A 19,542-nucleotide genomic window follows, 5' to 3' on the forward strand; every position below is an offset into this window, starting at 1 on the left:
GGAAGCAAAGCCGAACAAAAACGCTTTCCCTTACGCTGCGTGAAACAGCTCTCAGGACAGAGTTTTGGGGAAAGAACTCATGGGTTTTACGCTCTTTTACGTTCAGCTTTTGGTTTTTTTTTTTTGGTTTTTTTTTTTTTTTTTTGGTGAACGATTTTTAATTTCATGCCCCATTCCATGAAGTGTGAGAATGCAGCAGTATGAGGAAGGGGCAAGCGGGACGATGCCCTTCTGTGAAACAGTCCTGGAGGGACACGCAGCTCCCGAGCCCAGGCAGACACACGCTTGTGGTGGAGAAGAAGACGTGCAGAGGCAGTTGTACAACAGAGCTTTATAGTCAGAATGGATTGTACCAGGTTTTTTCGATGCAAAATGGAACATGACCCAAAATCTTCACAGAACAGAAGCGCTTTCAGGAACGCAGCCAGCTGAAGCTCGGACGCCCGCCTGCCTTTTCGCAAGAGAGGCCGCAAACTGGTTGCGTCCCAATCCACATTTTCCTCCCCAGACGTGCAAAGTTTGAACTGTCCCATGCAATTTCCCTACAGCGTCACGTGAAATGTAGTAATGCTCAGAGAAGTAGGCAAATGCTAATGGCAAACAGACCTGAACAATGTCCTGCTCATGCAGCAAAATAAACAGTTTTGTAGGAAAACAGTTACAGGTGTATTGTGGAGGTTGGGGAAAAGAAAAAGAAAAATGGAGCAGGTAACTGCCTGCTGTTCTAGACAGCTCTGGAGTGGATAACAGATCAAAAGAACGCTTTGCTATATAGGGCTGTAGAAGGAAACCCCAGTTTGGATTTCATGGTTGACCTTTTACAACAAAAAGGGGAGAGGGAGAACAAAACCAAACCTCAAATCAACCTGCAAGCAACTGGGCAATGTAATGCACAGGTCCTTGAAGGAGCTTCACTGTCTGAACTGCGAAAAGGACACCAGAACCAAAATAGAAGCGGGTACGGAGAACTTAACAAAGCTCCACCAACCACAGGGGCTGCTCATTGAGACACGGGCAAGCGCGAAGGGCTGGCCTGTAGCGCCCACCCAATGGCAACCACCGCTGCTGAGCAGGCACCAATCCACCAGTCTAAGTTCAAAGTGAAACTTAAAAGGCTCCCCGAACTCATGGGATAGGAGGAGGCTCTCCACTTGGGGAGGGAAAGGCAGCACGTTGGCTGCTGGGCGGCCCGGCCCAGTAAACGCAGCTGCAGTGTCGACAGAAGCTGGAGCAGGGAGGATGCTGTCTGAGCTACTGTGGTTGTCCCTCTCAGTGCAGAGAGGCAGCCCCACGGTTCACAGCGTGACTGTAAAATGCCTGAGAAGCAAATGCCTTGCCATGCTAACACTTCCCTGTAGACAGTTCTGAAGCTCTGGATATCTTCATTCCCACATGAGAGTCATGTCCCTGAGAGGTACTGAAGGGAGGGGATTCTAGTATATGTAAATTCAAGGGTGGGAAATGCAGAAAAGCACAGATTTTTCTCTCTTTTTCAGGTTAGCTTTGCACTTTGCATTGTTTTCCCAAACTGCATAGCAGCTTACGTGTAGTGTCTGAGACACTGGGGCCACGGAAATCAATGGGGCTTCATGAATTCCAACAGCAGCACCAGTGAGTGCTAATTAAGCTGCTGTGCAGAAAGGTCCCATTCAAAGGAATCCGAAATCACACGCACTCTCTCTCACTCTGGCCCTGCGGCTGCTGTTATAGAGAGCTGTACCATAGCATGATCTGCTCGATTTAAAGCTCATCAACTGCTGGGTGGAGCAATGGCCAATACCACCTTTCTCATTAAAAAAATAGGAAGGATAAAAAGTTAAAGATTTGAGACAGGCGAGCACGATGCGTTCATGCGGCATGTTTTGTTGCACTCCTCTTAACAAGACAGGAATTTCAGGTGTGCAGGAGTGGAATATAGCAGGGACGGAGCAGGAGGCAGGTCCCCTTCGCCTCCCACACCCTGCCCTGAACCTTCCCCTTACTCAAGTACATCTCAGCTGGATTTTCTTTGTGTAACGAATGCACCAGAACAGCACACATAGATGTAAAGCTTTTGTTTTGCCAGCTCTGTTTTGAGAGAATACACGGCAAATGGCCAAGGCTTTACACATCTGCACCTGTCCTGGTGTGACTCGTAAGAAAAGATGGAGACAGCCACGATAGAAGAGTCCGCTGCGCGTACATGCAGCCAGCCTACAGCTCCTCATAGTCCCCACCTCCTCGTGGCTTGCTCACGCTGGCTCCTCCTCCTCCAAGAAAAGCCTCGAGTTCATCTATCTCACTGTTTTTCTCCTTGCTCTTCTTTTTCTTTTTCTTTTTCTCTTTCTCCTCTTTGCTCTCTTCCTTCTCTTTGCTCTTCTTGTGTTTGCTCTTCTTTTTCACAGACTTCTCCTCTTCCTGCAAAATGAGAAAATGTTGATTAGTAAATCCTTTGAGCATGCCAGTAACCCAGCATACATCGCCCTGAAACTTGGCTCTGATGGGAACCTGACTAAGGGTGAGGCATCTACTACCACGGCTGCCTTGGAGTTAATTCCAGAAGACCCTTCTGCGAGTTTGGACAGAAGAGAAGCAAGACCATCTGGTTTATATGTAGCAGTGGTCTGTCAGGCAGTTTGCGCCTGACAATAGCACAGTATTGGACAGGCAGAAATGTCAAAGACAAAGCCTCCTGCAGACTTCCCTCACTGCCTCTCAGATTGGGTCTGTCGGGGACACACTTGGAAAAAGTCATGGTGCTATCAACAGACTCAGCCCAGCAGAGATGCACTGCTCTATTTAATCCTATTTTTTACAAACTCACACACTGCTTTTTCAAAATTCAACTAAAAGCTTGGTTTTAAGCTGCAAGAGGTCAGTGGTGTGCAGAGCCTGGGAGGCACAGATCCGGCTGTAGGATGGGAGAGTGGAAGGAAGTCCACCGGGTACACAGAGCATGCTGTAGAAGGCTGCCCCTCTCCTTGGCTGGTAGATAATATGGCAAATCATCTCTGAGGAATTAAATAGTACCTCTTTGCTTTTCTTTTTCTTCTTCTTCTTCTCCTTAGAAGGTTGTTTATCTGTTCAAACAAAAAAACCCCAACATTGTTTTTAATCAATTTAAACTGTGAGAGATGCAATTCTGCCCTGCCCCAATTTCTGAGAACAAAATGCCCCATCCTGGAGCCACGTGCAAAGACAATCCCGATTCCTCAGGACAAACTGTGTCCCTTTAGAAACCAACACAGGCGCCCGCAGTCACACCCTAGTTTAACCAGATACATCTAGTTGAATCATAAGCATTGTATTATTTACGTTATTCTGTGAACATCCACTGACCTGGATGCTCACTGGATCACAGCTACTAAGAAACAAACACAGAGACCAGCTCTACAAACTGGTCCAAAGGGCAAATTGGGGACCAGATTATTATTTCCAGAACCGAAAAAGAGCTTCTGGGAACAATTTCCCTCCGACCACTAAATATTTGAAGGCAGCTAGAAATTCCACCAGGCACGGTCTGTGCTTCCGTGGGTCAAGGCAGTAATGGAAGGACCATTGAGGACACGGTGCCGGCAGATGGGAGCACCCTAGCAGGTTAGCACGCACCGTTGTTCAAACTGTGTATGGAAATTATAACAACACGAGGCCAAAGCGTCAGCGCTGCAGCCCTGCTCTACAGGGGTGGCTGCTTTCACGCTATCGAATGAGTCCCAGAGTCCATCGCTGTCAAATCATTTGTCTCAGGTTCTTGTGGTTGATGACTTGGCTGCTAATTAGACTGCTGAACATCCCCTGCCTTTGCACAAAGACTCCTTGAACAGAAGAGTAGATACTTGGCTGTTTCAGAGGAGGGTTTAGAACTGCACCGCGTTTCATGTGTGGTATTTGATTACCAGTCGTACCTACACATTCTTTTCCTTGGTTGATCTGTAAATACAAGTCAGCCATGGAGAAGTCTACTTGCTGGTCAAGCTCCAGCTGACTGGCTACCAAAACACATTTTTATATTTATCCCAGAAAGAGAAGATAGGAGAAGCCCACGCTGAATTATTAAAGATGCTAAACTGAAGTTAAATTATTGACCCGGGCCTCTGCAGATGCACTACTAGCTATTTCAAGCTGTGCTGTTCAGCAACTCAAAGCGACAAGCTGATGAAGCTATCACAGCCTGTGACACCTTGGAACACTTTTGGAATAGCTATTCAAAGAGATCGCTCTCTGGTGCTGCTTACAGCTTTTTCTCCCCTTAAGTCTTTAACTTCTCATCTTTCGTGGTGACATCAGGGGCAGATCTATAGGAAGTTGCTTTGCAGTAATGCCAAGACAGCAGAAATTATTTGTGCGAGTAATGTTTGTTCCCTCAAGGGATGGGAATAAAAAAAAAAAAGCCCGAGGAACGCTTAGGTTGTGATCAGAACCCCACCCCACCCTTCCTCAAAATAGAAGAGCAAACTGACAGGGTATGCCAGAGTATTTTGCTCAAATTGATCCAAATTCTTGAGGGGGTGGACACCGCAATGCTGAGCACCACATCCCAGGCGTACAAGGCTAAGCAGGGAGCATTATACAGAAGCAGCCTGTGAAAGATGTGCTCCTGCTTCCAGCTAGGACAGAAATAATACACGGCTGATGCCACGGACAACCCCAGTTCCCCCCCCTCCCCATGGGAAAAAACTTAAAGAAAGTTATTTATGCCATGTTAAACCACATTAAAGACTCACACAGGGCACTGCATGAAGTTACAGGGTATTTTATTTAGTGCAAATTGGTTTGCTAACACCCTGGAACCATTTTGGAAAAAACAGATGCCTTACAAACAAAATCAGCAAGAGTCTGCCGATTCCTTTACCTTCCTCACTGCTCTCCTTGGGACCAGTTTCTTCCAAACCCAAACCAAAGAGATCTGAGTCATTTTTCAGTTTAAAGGAGTGCACTGTTGATTTCACAGGCTGGGGTGGCTTTGCCAACGAGGTATCGTCATCAGATATTTCAGAGAGATCTTCCCGGACTGGGAATTCATCCTAGAGACAAGAAAAGGCAGAAAACACAGACAAATCTTTCAACCAAAATCTCTAAGCATCTCATATACAAAGACGTCAGATGCCAGCAGGTGGGGAGGAGGGGAGGCAATGGTAGATGAACTGAGCTGTTATTGCCTGGAAATCAATGCCCTTCATCTTATAAGCTCTATCTATTTCTTGCCTTGCTAAAACGTCTCGGTAGCATCAGTACTGGAAAACGCGCCCTGATAACTTAACATTTGTGCTACCAAAATCAAATTTCTGATGTAAAGGGATTAAACGAGACCTACAACCGTGTTAGCTTGACAGCATCAGCCTCTAACTGCCCTAGAGAGGCACCTCTGTTTTGGGGAAAATCAAATCTAATAGGTTGACAACACCTCCAGACCTGACAGACAAAACCTTTTCCTTGCGTAGCTCTGGGGGGTACCAGAGGCAACGTGCAGCAGGGCCGAGGAAGCGGTCTGTGTGTGCAGAATAACTCCCTTCATCGAGCCAAAAGGGAATGCCGTCCTAGGGTAAATTTGCCCTTTCAGTGTGAGCTAAAAACCAGGATGCCGCAGAGACCAGATATCACGCCAAACTCCTCTGTCTCTGCGTGATGGCAATGGAAATGCAGTTTAATCATCTTCTGATACCTGCCAACTGATCCTCTTCGGAATTCGTTAACCACCCCTTCTTTATATCCTCCATGCTGACCAAACATGGCCTCTGCTGCTGACGTAGGCAATGCCTCCCTCCTCCTTGCTAATGGTGGTGTTCTTACTGCTTTGTCTGACTCGTAAACCTTGGACTTGGAAAGCACTCACAAGCTGTGGGGCATATCCCTGACACTCTCGCAACGGCAAACTCCCTCACAAATCCCATTTCTCACCATTGCATGCTAAGAGAAGTAAATTTGCTGCAAATACTTTTGCTTTCATATTAAAGTGCCAGGAAAAGCAGGTACTGAAACTGCTAAACGAATGGAAAATTCCTTAATAAACAGCACGACACATAGGCAAGGTCAATGAAACTGGGACAACCGTCCTTTCTGCAGGATTCTGGAATGATGCAAACACATAAACCGCTCCTGAACACCGGCTAACCCAGACACCGGGAGTACCGCTGAACAACAACTGCCCATCCCAAATCACGGTTAGCAGTTTCTAGAGACGGCTCTGCTGGCTGCGAGTGCAGATCATCGAAGTCAGGGATACCTAGAGCCACAGCAGCAAGTTCCCACCAGCCCAGAGAAGACGCCTGTGTTCTCTCCATCTTTAATACACAACGGGTGCAGAGGGGACTCCTGCTGCGCCCTGTGTTTGAGCAGACACCTGCAGGCAGCACCGCGCAGCTGCCCTGGCTCAGTGTCACAGAGACTAATGTCTAACCTGGCTATACCAGAAAGTCCTTCTCCAGCAGATTTTCCTACTTCAGTAAGGAGCTTTGCCAAGCAAATTTTGTTATGGCCTTTTCATTGCTGGATTGACTGTAGGGAGCTCACTTGTTCTCTCTTTCAGCCATGCACACACTTCTATGTGTTAAACTTTGGGTGAAAAACCATTAGCTTCGTATTTCATACCTTCCACACTGCTGGACTGACCATACTTTGGACTTGCTGAGAATAAAGAGCACATTAAAACCCATAAGCACAAATCTTGTTGCCATGTGGCTTCAACAACCAGAGCATTAGTGGGTTTGTGCTTATATCAATCTCTTCAGGTAGCTTAGCACCCGATTTGCTGCGACTGCCGCTGCGAGATGGGAGAGCAGATGAAAGCTCTGCTCAGTGAGATGCCTCAACACTTCAAGCTCAGCTTCGCAGCAGCGCACAGCGATTCATGCATGCTATTTACCATTTTCTTCTTCTGGCTGTCAGAATCCTCACTTTCGAAGTCTGGGTCATCCATAACAAATGAGAGCATCTGAGTAGCTATTGGTCCCTCTTGATCACTGTCAGACTCCTCAGGCTTTTCCTCTTTGACCACTTTCTGCTTGAGAGCATGTCCTTTGCTTTGGGAAGTGGTCTTTGGGGCCTGGACTGCTGCTGGGGTGGTGGCAGCAGCAGCTGGCAGGCTAGTGTTGAGCTTGCTGCTACTGTTTCTTTCAGACCCAGAACATGGAGGTAAACTGTCAGGAGGCTTCAGGTCAGTTGCTTTGGTCAAAACTGCTTCACTCTGTGGTTTCAGAGAATTTCTGGAAGACCTGAGAAGAAAAAAACAAACTGTCAGAGCCTGTCCACACTCCCACTCTGTGAAACAAAGCACAAATGTCAGTTAATAGCTGAGCCTGCCTCAAGGGCTGCAACGTGCATCTCAACAGGAGAGGTAGCTCATCCTGGGGGGAGCGTGTGCTCAAACACATACCACTCAGAGGCTGGAGACCACCCTCATGTCCCTGAGGATGCTGATGCACAGGTGCCTGTGCCGGCAGGCGATGCCTGACTATCACCCACAGGATGTGGTCCATGGAAAACATGATCCAGTTGATTGTTCTCCAGCACAGGGTGTGGTGAATGACTTCCACTCCCTTCACCACAAGACTCGACACCTCTGTCCTCACATCGCTATGAACAGATGCTCGGGTGCTCAGTTACAGTTTCTTGTTCAAACTTGAGAAAAAGGCTGGGTGATTCTCAAACAGAAACATACCAGTGACCACAGGAGCACAGTGCTCAAAGGCTGCCTACACGCAGTGCAGAAAACACTGCATAAAGCAGTCACACCTAAAGTAAATACAGCCCCAGCATACAGCTTGAGGAACAGCCTGATAGAGACACCAGAATTTCCCAGAGGCCGCGCAGAAGTCAGCGGCAGGACCGAGGAGGGGCCCAAGTTTGCCAGCACAACCCCATACTTCAGGCTGTGCTTCGTACCTTTTTTTTTCCTGCTCCGTGTTGATGTCAGCATCAGGTATGAGTACGACCTTGGAGTCCTTCACCTCTTCCTCTTCCTCCTCCTCGCTGGAGAGGGTGACGTTCTTGCTGGGCACCCGCTCTGCTGCCGGCATAGATCTACTGGGGATTTTGTCATCCAGATCCAGGTCATCTTGGAAACCTGCCACCATGGGGTTTCCCCCGGGCGCCTCTCCATCGCTGCAAAACAGACAATGATCAGACACAGCACCCCCAGGACGTGCTAGGACAGACATACCTCCCCTTGAAAGCAGACTGCCGCTCGCCTGCCTTTTCTAGCCAACTTCAGGGCCAACGTCTGTCAGCCCAGGCAGCTGCACCGCCAGCCTCCCCCCCTGCACACTGCCCAGCCGCTGCCCCGGCCAGGCTGGACCCGGGGGCTGCAGGACTGGCACAAGCCCTGTACAAAACGGGCCACAAAAAGATGTGTCACAGAGTGGCTGTTACCGCTCAAGCTGAAAATAAGTGGCTTGGAAAAGGTGAGCCTCAGTGCTACAGAGCAGCCTATTGCTTCGGCTCTATCAGAACATCTCTGGTCCAACATGCAAGGATCAGCCAAGTAAATCGTGGGGACCGCCTGCCTTAATCCCCACATCCTGTAATTAAACCTGATCATATACTGCCACTACTATGGGAATTCACTTACAGCTATTAGCTTCCTGGAATTATTTCTGTTTCTCTGGTGCTCCCTGAAGCAGGCAGCTACCCAGACACCACAGCCATGCTTTAACATTCCCCAAATTAAATTAACCTAAGGACACCCTTTTAGAGCTCGGAGTCTGTCAGGCTCCCTGGATGTAACACAGTTACGTGTTCAGAGGCATCTTGATAGAGAGCTTTGCAGCTGAAATTACCAGCTGAGGATTCTTGTCTGAATGTCCTCAGGACTCAACAATTTTAATACTTTCTGAAGGATTTGCTCATGTCAGGAATATAGATATTTTCCCCAGTCTCAGCTGATGAACATTACCTTTCCTCATTCTCTATGCTATATCTGCAACAGATACCCAGTTCCTTCCAGATAATAGTCCACCATACATAATAGTCACTGTCCTTTTAATGACTCGATATGGATTGTACAAACGCAGCCTTCATTTTTACGCAGAGACAAAAAATGATTACAGCTTGAAGCAGATTAGATTTTAGAGGCATAAAAGGAATCACAAAACCCGAAAATCTTTAATCTGGAAGAAGGTGGTGTTCTCAGTCCCTAGCACACGGCCAGCACTGGAAGAGACATTGGAGGATGGTGTGCTGATGGGATGGGAAATGCCAAGGCTGAACGTACTATTCGCTCTGTCTCTTCTTATGGCTAGTTACTGGTCTACAAGTTAGTTTTAAAAAATTAACACATCTGCCAACAGATAATGCAGTTATTTGTGAGATATGGGCCACCACACTTATCACAACCGGTGCAGCACATTGGGAGCAACTACAATCAATGCTTGTCTGGGTTAGAGCGCTAAGATCAGGGCTGACATCCACTCCCTCCTTCTGCTTTTGGTGTGGATCCCTCTGCTTTCCGGACTCACAGTGCAGCTCCCAGCTAAGCAGAAGCAGGCTGTTGAAGAGCCCCTTCATCATTAACACTGCTGCTCTCATACCGAGCCAGAAGGGAGGCACACGGCCAGTCTCACATAAAGGAGAAGAAAACCGGTGCCCAAAACAGCCTCCAAGGCTGGAGGAATTACAAGTGAGCAATTTCTGAGGTCTGCAAAGCACTGGCAGGGTTTCCTCTTGAAATGTGCTGAAAAGAAAATGGAGTTACATCCTAAAAATGGCAGGATATTATTCTGAAGTAGTGACACTGCATTTCTTTAACGCATCACTGCTCTATTAAGCATGGGGACTCTTCAGAGATTGCTGCCACTGTCCTCCTATCCATACGAGACTTGCAGCCTTTAAAGCATTCCCAGCCCAAACAGACCATCCACGTGTGTACACACACCCGCACAAAGTGGGTCATCTCCTTTTGCAGTGAGTACACGGCCTCCATCTATAACTGCCGCACAAATCATTGAGCGACAGCTTAAGAGCAAAGCAATGGAGTGAATATACGTCAGGAAAATCACTGCTGCAGTGTAAACACGGTCTGACAACGCAAAATTAGTATCAGCTTGTGGTCCTGAGGTTCCAGCTGGAAGGAATTCAGAGCACGCGAAACCAAGCACATTGCACCACTCTCTCCAACACTTGACGTGCTGCCAAGCCTGCGTTAGTGTTGAGCCAACGTGTTTGCAGGCACAGGTACCCACCAAAAACGACTACACTCACCGAGGTCTGCGTCTGAGCTACTGATCAAAGAGCACGTCGGGGTTTCCTCAGTGAGCCCTCCGTTGCGTACGCAGAACAGCTGCTGGTGACAAAACAAATCCCGGTGCAATCTGAGCAGCCCACGGTCTCCAACCGGTATTGACCGTGTTCCACCAGCCCTGCCGTGTGGCCAGAGGAGACAGCCCTGCAGGCAGCCAGCAGGATCCTCTTGCCACATCAGTTTTTGGGGCTAGAGAAAGAGGAAAAACCCAAACTCTAATAAGGCAGGTAAGTTGAGGGAATCACAGGCCGCAGGATGAGCCTGCGTGACTACGTTCTAGGAGATGAGGGTCTTCTAGCGTGAACCAGTGTCCTCAGCTTCCCTCACTTGGTCTAGCGCAGCTGAGTACCACTATATAAATAACAGATGCCATAAAAGCAAAGAACCAGTTCAAAGCCCTTCAGATGTAAGGACAAGGAAATCTAATCGATGTTTAAGATAAATATCTAGTGGTGCTGAGAAGACAGATCAGGAATACTGTTAGGTACAGCATTAACTCACTTTCAGACACGTACAGCCCACCCGTGGACCCAGGCCAGCCTGACCCAGCGGGAGGGAAGAGGGGAGACTATCTGGAGCCAGATTAGCTCCTCCAGTGCAGTCACATACACACGGGCTCAGGGCATGAGGCTAAAGAGCAGCAAATTAAGTTCTGAAAGAGCAAATTGGGAGATTGAACTGCCTTCCTAATTAACTGGTAAAGAAACCGATTTTGGGAGTTCTCTTTATTGCAAGCTAGAGAACCATAACACACCATTAAACAAAACCCAGGACTCCGTTAATCTCCGTAGATCTGGGCTGGAGTTTAGCTATAGCAACACCAAGAGACGTCAGCAAGTGCTGAAAGTCTCAGCAGCTGTCTGATCTTTGGGCAAGAGCAGCCTTGTTCCGCAGGCGTGAGCTCATTCCTCACTGCTAGCACACTTAAGAAAAAAAAGTGTTTTTTTCTAACATTACCGCTCCGCGTCAGCTCTTGCTCCATTGTTTAGAGATGTTATGGAGTAGGGAATGGGAGAAGTTCACACTAATTCCCTGCGTCAACAAAACGGACAAGAAATACCAGACTTTACCACCTCTTTCTGAAGCTCAGAAAAGCAAACAAGTTCTTACAAATGGAAGCAAACACAGCCCCGAGTTCAGGAAGCAGCTCAGTCACACGGCATAACATCCAACTTCCAACCACATAAGACCTTCCCCACTTCCCTGAGGAGTCGTCCCCTCTGCGAGAGAGCAGCTGGAGCGCATGGAGCTCTGCCTGGGGATGGATGAGGAGCCAACTGAGAGCTTATGGGTGAGGATTCAAGAGATGACAGGTAACGGTGACGCTACTGTGGGTGTCTGCTACAGGCTGCCTGACCAGAAAGAACAAGCGGATCAGGCCCTCTCTAAAAAGACAGGAGGAGCCTCATGTTCGCAGGCCCTGGTCCTTATGGTCTTCAACCACCCTCATATCTGCTGCAGGGACAAGACAGCAGGACATAAGCAATCCAGGAGGTTCCTGGAGTGCATTGATGATAAATTCCTCCTCCGAGTGACAGAGGAGCCAACGAGGAGAGGTGCTCTGCTGGACCTCACACCCACAAAAAATGAGGAAGCCCCACATTGGGAAGGGGAAGGTCAAAGGCAGCCTTGGTGGAGTTCAGGATCCTGAGGGCAGGGAGGAGGGTAAAAAGCAAGCTGGACTTCAGGAGAGCAGACTTTGGCCTCTTCAAAGATTTGGCTGGAAGAGTCCTGTGAGATGAGGCCCTGGAGGGAAGACGGGCCCAAGAAAGCTGGTTAATATTCAAGGATCACCTCCTCCAAGCTCAACGGCGGTCCATCCCAACGTTTAAGGAGTCAGGCAAAAATGCTAGGAAGCCTGCATGAATGAACAAGGGGCTCCTGGACAAACTCAAACACAAAAAGGAAGCGTACAGGGGATGGATGCAAGGACAGGCTACCTGGGAGGAATACAGAGACATCATCTGAGCATCCAGGGATGAAATCAGGAAAGCAAAAGCCCACAGGGAACTGAATCTGGCCAGGGATGTCAAGGACAACAAGAAGGGCTTCTATAAGCACATAGGTGACAAAAGGAAGACTAAGGAAAATGTGGGCACACTGCTCAATGAGAAGGGGGGCCTGGTTACACAGGCCATGGAAAAGGCTGAAGTACTGAATGCCGTCTTTGCCTCTGTCTTTACTAGCAAGACCAGTCTTCAGGAATCCTAGGTCCCAGAGATCAGGGGGATGATGTGGAGCAAGGAAGATGAACCCTTGGTGGAAGAGGATCAGGTCAGGGATCCTGGATAAAGCAAAACTGGACATACAGAAGTCCATGGACCCTGATGCGATGCACCCACGAGTGCTGAGGGAGCTGGCAGATTACCACTGCAGGGCCACTCTTGATAAACTTTGATCAATCATGGTGACCAGGAGAAGTGCTTGAAGACTTTCCTGAAGAGGAAAGCAAATGCCGCTCAAGAAGGTCAAGAAGAGGACCCAGAGAACTACAGCCCGGTCAGCCTCATCTTGATCCCTGAGAAGGTGATGGAGCAGCTAATCCTGCAAACTATTTCCAGGCACATGAATGACAAGAAAATCATCAGGAGTAGTCTGCATGAATTTACCAAGGGCAAGTCACGCTTGATCAACTCGATAGAAGTCTATGATGCAATAACTGGCCTGGGAGATGATGGGAGAGCAGTGGTACCTGGACTTCAGTAAGGTCTTTGACACTGTCTCCCATAAGATCCTTGTAAGGAAGCTGTTGATGTACAGGCTGGATGAGCAGACAGTGAGGTGGACTGAAAACTGCCTGAATGGCCAGGCCCAGAGGGTGGTGATCAGTGGCACAAAGTCCAGTTGGAGGCCAGTAACTAGCGGTGTACCCCAGTGATCAGTACGGAGCCCAGTCCTGTTTATTATCTTTATTAATGACCTGGCTGATGGGGCAGGGTGTACCCTCAACAAGTTTGCAGATGACACCAAACTGGGAGGAGTGACTAATGCCCCAGGTCATGTTGTCACCCAGAGGGACCTCGTCAGGCTGGAGAAATGGGCTGACAGGAATCTCCTGAAGATCAAAATGGGGAAGTGCAAAGTCCTGCTCCTGGGGAGGAACAGCCCCATGCATTGATACATGCTGGGGGCCACCCAGCTGGAAAGCAGCTTGGCAGAAGAGGGCCTGGGGGTCCTGGTGGATGCCATGTTGAACATCAATCAGGAAAGTGCCTCTGTGGCAAAGAAGACTAATGGTATCCTGGGCTGCAATAGGCAAAGTATTGCCAGCAGGTTGAGGGAGGTGATCCTTCCCCTCTGCTCAGCACTGGTGAGGCCACACCTGGAGTGCTGTGTCCAGGTCTGGGTGCTCCTCAGTACAAGAGAGACATGGGTATACTGGACAGAGTCCAATGAAGGGCAACAGAGATGACTAAGTGACTGGAGCATCTCTCACATGAGGGCAGGGATGGCTTAGCCTAGATGTGGTGGGTTGACCCTGGCTGGACACCAGGTGCCCACCAAAGCCGCTCTACCACTCCCCTCCTCAGCTAGACAGAGGAGGGAAAATATAACAAAAGGCTTCTGGGTTGAGATAAGGACAGGGAGAGATCATTCACCAATTACCCTCATGGGCAAAACAGACTCAACTTGGGGAAAATGAATTTAACTTATTACCAATCAAATCAGAGTAGGATAATGAGAAAATAAAACCTAAATCTTAAAACACCTTCCCCCCACCCCTCCTTCCTCCCGGGCTCAACTTTATTCCCAAATTCTCTACCTTCTCCTCCACAGTGGCACAGGGGAATGGGGAATGGGGGTTGTGGCCAGTTTACCACACGTTGTTTCTGCCGCTCCATCCTCCTCAGGAGGAGGACTCCTCATGCGCTTCCCCTGCTCCAGCGTGGGGTCCCTCCCACGGGAGACAGTCCCCCATGAACTTCTCCCACATGAGTCCTTCCCACAGGCTGCAGCTCTTCACAAACTGCTGCAGCGTGGGTGCCTTCCACAGGGTGCAGTGCTTCAGGAACAGACTGCTCCAGTGTGGGTCCCCCGTGGGATCACAAGTCCTGCCCGCAAACCTGCTCCAGTGTGGGCTCCTCTCTCCACGAGTCCACAGGTCCTGCTAGGAGCCTGCTACAGTGCAGGCTTTCCCACGGGGTCACAGCCTCCTTCCAGCATCGACCTGCTCCGGCATGGGGTCTCCCACAGGCTGCAGGTGGATATCTGCTCCACCGTGGCCCTCCATGGGCTGCAAGGGGACAGCCTGCCTCACCACGGTCTACCCCACGGGCTGCAGGGGAATCTTGGCTCCAGCATCTGGAGCACCTCCTCCCCCTCCTTCACTGACCTGGGCATTTGCAATCATTCCTCTCACATATTCTCACTCTTCACTTCTGCTGCAGTTATAAATTTTTTTTCCCTTTCTGACATACGTTATCACAGAGGCACTACCACTGTTGCTGATAGGCTCAGCCTTGGCCAGCGGCATGTCCATCTTGGAGCCGGCTGGCATTGCCTCTGTCGACATAGGGGAAAACTTCTAGCAGCTTCTCACAGAAGCCCCTGTAGGCCCCCAGCTACCAGAACCTCACCACGCAAACCCAATACACTTGAGAAGGCCTGGGGGGACCTTATCAACATATTTAAATACCTGAAGGAGGGTGCAAAGAAGATGGAGCGACAGGACAAGAGGCAACAGGCACAAACTGTAACACGTTCCCTATAAACCTCAGGAAACACTTTTTCCACTGTGAGGGTGACTGAGCACTGGTGTAGGTTGTCAGAGAGGTTGTGGAGTCACAATTCACGGAGATATTCAAAAGGCATCTGGACGTGGTCCTGAGCAACTGGCTCCGGGTGGCCCTGGTTGGCAGGGAGGCTGGACCAGATGACCTCCAGAGGTGTCTTCCAACCACTCTGTGCCTCTGTGAATGTAACCACCTCTGCTTCATGCATGAAACACGCTATGCACTAAGGCATGAGCACATGAGCGGACTGCAAGACTGCTAACTGCTTACAGACAGCCAGGCAACCCCTCTGATTTGGGTAAGAGAAGTAACTTCAAAATTCTCAACACACAGCCCATTATTCTGCCACTTCTTCAATGGCTCTTCAGATTCGCAGCTTACACTTGGCTACAGCACACCCAGAAGAAATGCTGGCAAGCTGCATAAGATATCTGCTGAGCGCATCTCTCTAGTATGTTCTCAGGCTTTGTGTTCCTCACTCAGATGCAAGAGGAAAACAGCTTCCAGTATTTCATTTTTTTAAAACCAATAAAATCTCCATTAGGTTTGACTGAACTTTTGTGTTCTTTAGGTCAGAGACAAATTTCTGCAGTGGTAGATTTTGTTGCAACTACAACAACCTACTCACTGCAGTAGAAGCAGATTATTAGGGACGGTGCTTACAGAACTCTTACTTTGCTCCTGGGCATCATGGGGTTGTAATTGGCATCCTGAAGGAAATCAGTTATTGCAGGTGATAGTCAGAACCACATCTCTATCTCCGAATTTCAGCGCATCTGGCTTATTGTGGTTGGCCCTTTTTGGCAAGAAAGAGAAGGTAAAATTGCCAGACCACTGAGAAAACTGTGTGAACTACAAAAGAAACCAGAGCAAGACATGGATGCCAAGCTGCAGAGAAATAATGAGCATCTGAATTTGCAGGGATGTGCTGCAAGTTCTTCTCCCTAGGGAAACAGAGCTGGTTTAACTGCAGATGGTTACTGCTGTCGTCAAAGGATGAAGCTGTGAACAAGTATCCTCTCTGTGCTCTGTGAAAGCCCAAAGGTGTCTCTCTTTCTGCCCCCACCAGCTCATATGCATTGGAAGGCTACCAAGAGTGGGGACAGAGCGCAGAAGGGAACCATAGCAGTCAAGAATGTGACAACTCTACAACCAAGGAGCAGGGCTCTTGCACCACTGTTTGAGATGTTTGGCTTTTTGGACAGTTTAACACCTATCTGCTTCCAATGACCGAGGTCCTGGAGAAGAGAAGCCTTTGTTAAACATCCAGCCACCTACCCACAGCAAGAACTGCAGCGAAAGAGCTCTAAGGGCGCTCCAGGACCCAGTCCTTCAGCAAACCCCAGGAAGGTCAGGCTTGGTTCTCCTGACGTTTCCTTGTTAAACACAGAAAAATATCCCAGCTCAGCCACAGTCACAAGCAAGACACTTTGTAGGCCAGCAGGCATCTAGCAATCACCACTTTTTTTTTCTTTCTTTTTTTTTTTTTTTAATAAAACATCCACGTGTTCTGCCATCACAAGGGATGATGATTCAGGCTGACCTGCATTAGACAGGCATCGAGCCTCACACACAGCATTGATTTCAAGTTGTTGTGGTTGAACTAGAGAACACTGAATCACGACAAAGATGTCAAAAGATGCAGAATCCACCACATTCACAGATGAGCTGTATCAGCGTTTAATTACTCTCCTGCTTAATCCAGTGTTGATAACAAGAGGCAGCAGGCAAGGACTATTCTAAGCAGAGGGATGCAGAGCCTGTGTGTATGCTTAGGCCACCTCTTAAGTGACAGTCTGCTTTCAGACAGCTTGCTGCACATCCTCCTGTCTGAGCAGCTCAGTACACACAATTCCCTTTCCCTTTTTTTGGTTAAAAAACATCAAAGCCAGGAAAAGAAAAAAAAAGAAAAAGAAAAAAAAAAGAAAAAGAAAATCCAGCCTACAGCATAAGCACAGCTCTCTGCCATTTGGAGGACAGAATTATAGAATCTTGGAATAGTTTGGGTTGGAAGGGACCTTTAAAGGTCATTTAGTCCAACCCACCTGCCATGAGCAGGGACATCTCCAACTAGATCAGGTTGCTCAGAGCCCCGTGCAGCCTCACTGTGAATGCTTCCAGGAATGGGGCATCTCCCACCTCTCTGGGCAACCTGGGCCAGGGTCTCATCACCCTCACTGTAAAAAATTTCTCCCTTATATCCAGTCTAAATCTACCATCTTTTAGTTTAAAGCCAGTACCCCTTGTCCTATTGCAAAGGGCCCTGCTAAAAAGTTTGTCCCCATCTTTCTTATAAGCCCCCTTTAGGGACTGGAAGGGGCTCTAAGGTCTCCCCAGAGCCTTCTCTTCTCCAGGTTGAACAACCCCAGCTCTCTCAGCCTGTCGTCACAGCAGAGGGGCTCCAGCCCCGGAGCATCTCCATGGCCTCCTCGGGACCCGTTCCACCAGGTCTATGTCCTTCTGCTGTTGGGACACCCCGAGCTGGAGGCAGCACCGCAGGGGGGTCTCCCCAGAGCGCAGCAGAGGGGCAGAATCCCCCCCTCGCCCTGCTGGCCACGCTGCTGGGGATGCAGCCCGGGATGCAGTTTGCTTTCTGGGCTGCCAGCACACGTTGCTGGCTCATGTCCAGCATTTCATCCACCAGTACACCCCAAGTCCTTCTCAGCAGGGCTGCTCTCCATCCCTTCACCCCCCAGCCTGTATTGATACCAGGGTTTGCCCCAACCCAGGTGCAGGACCCTGCACTTGACCTTGTTGAACTCCATGACGTTCACATGGGCCCACTTCTCAAGCCTGTCCAGGTCCCTCTGGATGGCATCCTGTCCCTCAGGCATGTCAACCACACCATTCAGCTTGGTGTCATGTGCAAATGTGCTGAGGATGCACTCCACTGCACTCTCTATATCGTTGACAAAGATATTGAACAGTACTGGTCTCAACATGGACCCCTGAAGGATGCCACTCGTCACTGATGTCCATCTGGACATTCAGCCATTGACCACTACTCTCTGGATGTTACCATCCAGCTAATTCCTTATCTGCCAAACAGTCCACCCATCAAATCCATCTCTCTCCAATTTAGAGAGAAAATGCCAGGAAGGAACATTTGAAATGGACAGAGAAAAAGAGAAGCACCCGTTAAGATTTTTCTGGAATCTGCAGACAAGCATCCAATGACACTCCCAAGAGAGCACGACCCTCTCCATCCTTCCTTCCAGAAGCCCATCGAGCCATGGAGTGCGCCCCAGTGCCCTCCAGCAAACACAAACCGCTTTATAATGCCTCAGGATTGGCTGTACCAGGCCACGAAGCAACTCGGTCGTGCTTTGGGCCTCTGCAGCAGGAACGTATTCATTAGGCAAAACAAAGCATCGCTGCAAAGTGCACTGTGTTCCAGAAGGAAAATACCTCAAATGTTTCAGCATATTTGGCCAGAAAGGAAATCCCTTCCTGACCCAAAGCAATCCAGTGACTTAACACTGAGCATGAAAGCAAAACAGCAAGACCAGGAAGGAGATAACGAGCTTTTACTGCTGTTCCTCATTCCCAGGGTGTGGTGTGTATCATTAAACGGGAGACAGTGAACGCTACGACTGACCACACCACAGCCAGAAAGGCTTAGGGGCAGCTAATTGCTCTGCAATCACTTTCTGAACAGTCGCAACAGGTTGGCCAGGCCTGACTCATCCTTCAGGCTGCACATCCCGATATGTCCCTGTCTCACCCTCCCTCCATCCTCCTCTCCTTACCTTTCACTATCGACACGGTGTTTAGTCTGCGGTTTCCCTTTGTCCTTCTGTGGGGCTGAGTCTTCTAGAAAGCTATGGTCCAGGCTGTCATCAGGAACGAAGTCCTCCACGCTCTGTACTTTTGCAGGGGCTTCAGGGTGGGGAGGAGGAGTGGCGGCAGCAGGATCTGCATTAGCAACAGTACTTGTAAAACACAGGGTTCACCACAAGCAAGAGAGAAATTCACTTTTTAGAGATCTATCTTGCCCAGGGTGAGAGCAGCCACGAAGCAGGACCTCGGCTACCCAGCAAGGGAAGAAGAAGGTTATGAACAGGATACTCAAATCTGTCCAGGATCTTGCACTCACAGACCACATGCAGCCGCCGTGGTTTAAAATGCTCCAGGTTGACCCAGGCTCTTAAATAGTCTGAAAAACTCTCTAGCTACCCGCTCTACAGTGAATGCTACGACTGACTATACCACAGACAGATTTTTTTTTATATCTATGCTGTGTGCATCGCTCCTGTGTAAGGTCCCTTCATTATTCTCTTACCTTTTCCAGACTGTTCAGTTCACTCACACACCTCCTCTTGCTTTTTTCAACTCTAACTGTCAAAGGCAGGGTTTCTCACACTGTGCTTTTAGATGCCCTGTGTAACCAAAAGCTCAAGAGCTATTGCAAATAGAGATTCACTTTATCAGAGATTCGCTTTAATATAGCTTATTTGCAGAGACACTGTTAGCCATCTTCAAGGTATCAGGATGAAATCTCATGAAATTAGCATAACCAAGAAGTCTAACGCAATTAACCTTTTCAAAATTTGCAATATTCAATCTTTTTCTTCTGCCCAGACTGCACTTCACATC

At 48.8% G+C, this 19,542-nt stretch overlaps 1 protein-coding gene across 1 annotated transcript in view; it reads right to left on the bottom strand.

Annotated features, from left to right (window-relative positions):
• Positions 1-311: 311 nt before the first annotated feature.
• Positions 312-19,542, bottom strand: part of RABL6 (RAB, member RAS oncogene family like 6) — a 61,758-nt gene continuing 42,527 nt past the window's right edge. The window contains exons 10-15 of the mRNA XM_082492633.1: positions 18,696-18,861; positions 7,861-8,079; positions 6,842-7,190; positions 4,832-5,003; positions 3,010-3,059; positions 312-2,397 (exon numbers count right to left, since the gene is read on the bottom strand). Of these exons, the coding sequence (XP_082348759.1) occupies positions 2,194-2,397; positions 3,010-3,059; positions 4,832-5,003; positions 6,842-7,190; positions 7,861-8,079; positions 18,696-18,861 (1,160 nt within the window). The 3' untranslated portion in view covers positions 312-2,193. The remainder of the gene's footprint in view (positions 2,398-3,009; positions 3,060-4,831; positions 5,004-6,841; positions 7,191-7,860; positions 8,080-18,695; positions 18,862-19,542) is intronic.

This window comes from Vanellus vanellus (assembly GCF_965231255.1).
Source record: "Vanellus vanellus genome assembly, chromosome: 18".
Classification (NCBI taxonomy): Eukaryota; Metazoa; Chordata; class Aves; order Charadriiformes; family Charadriidae; genus Vanellus; species Vanellus vanellus.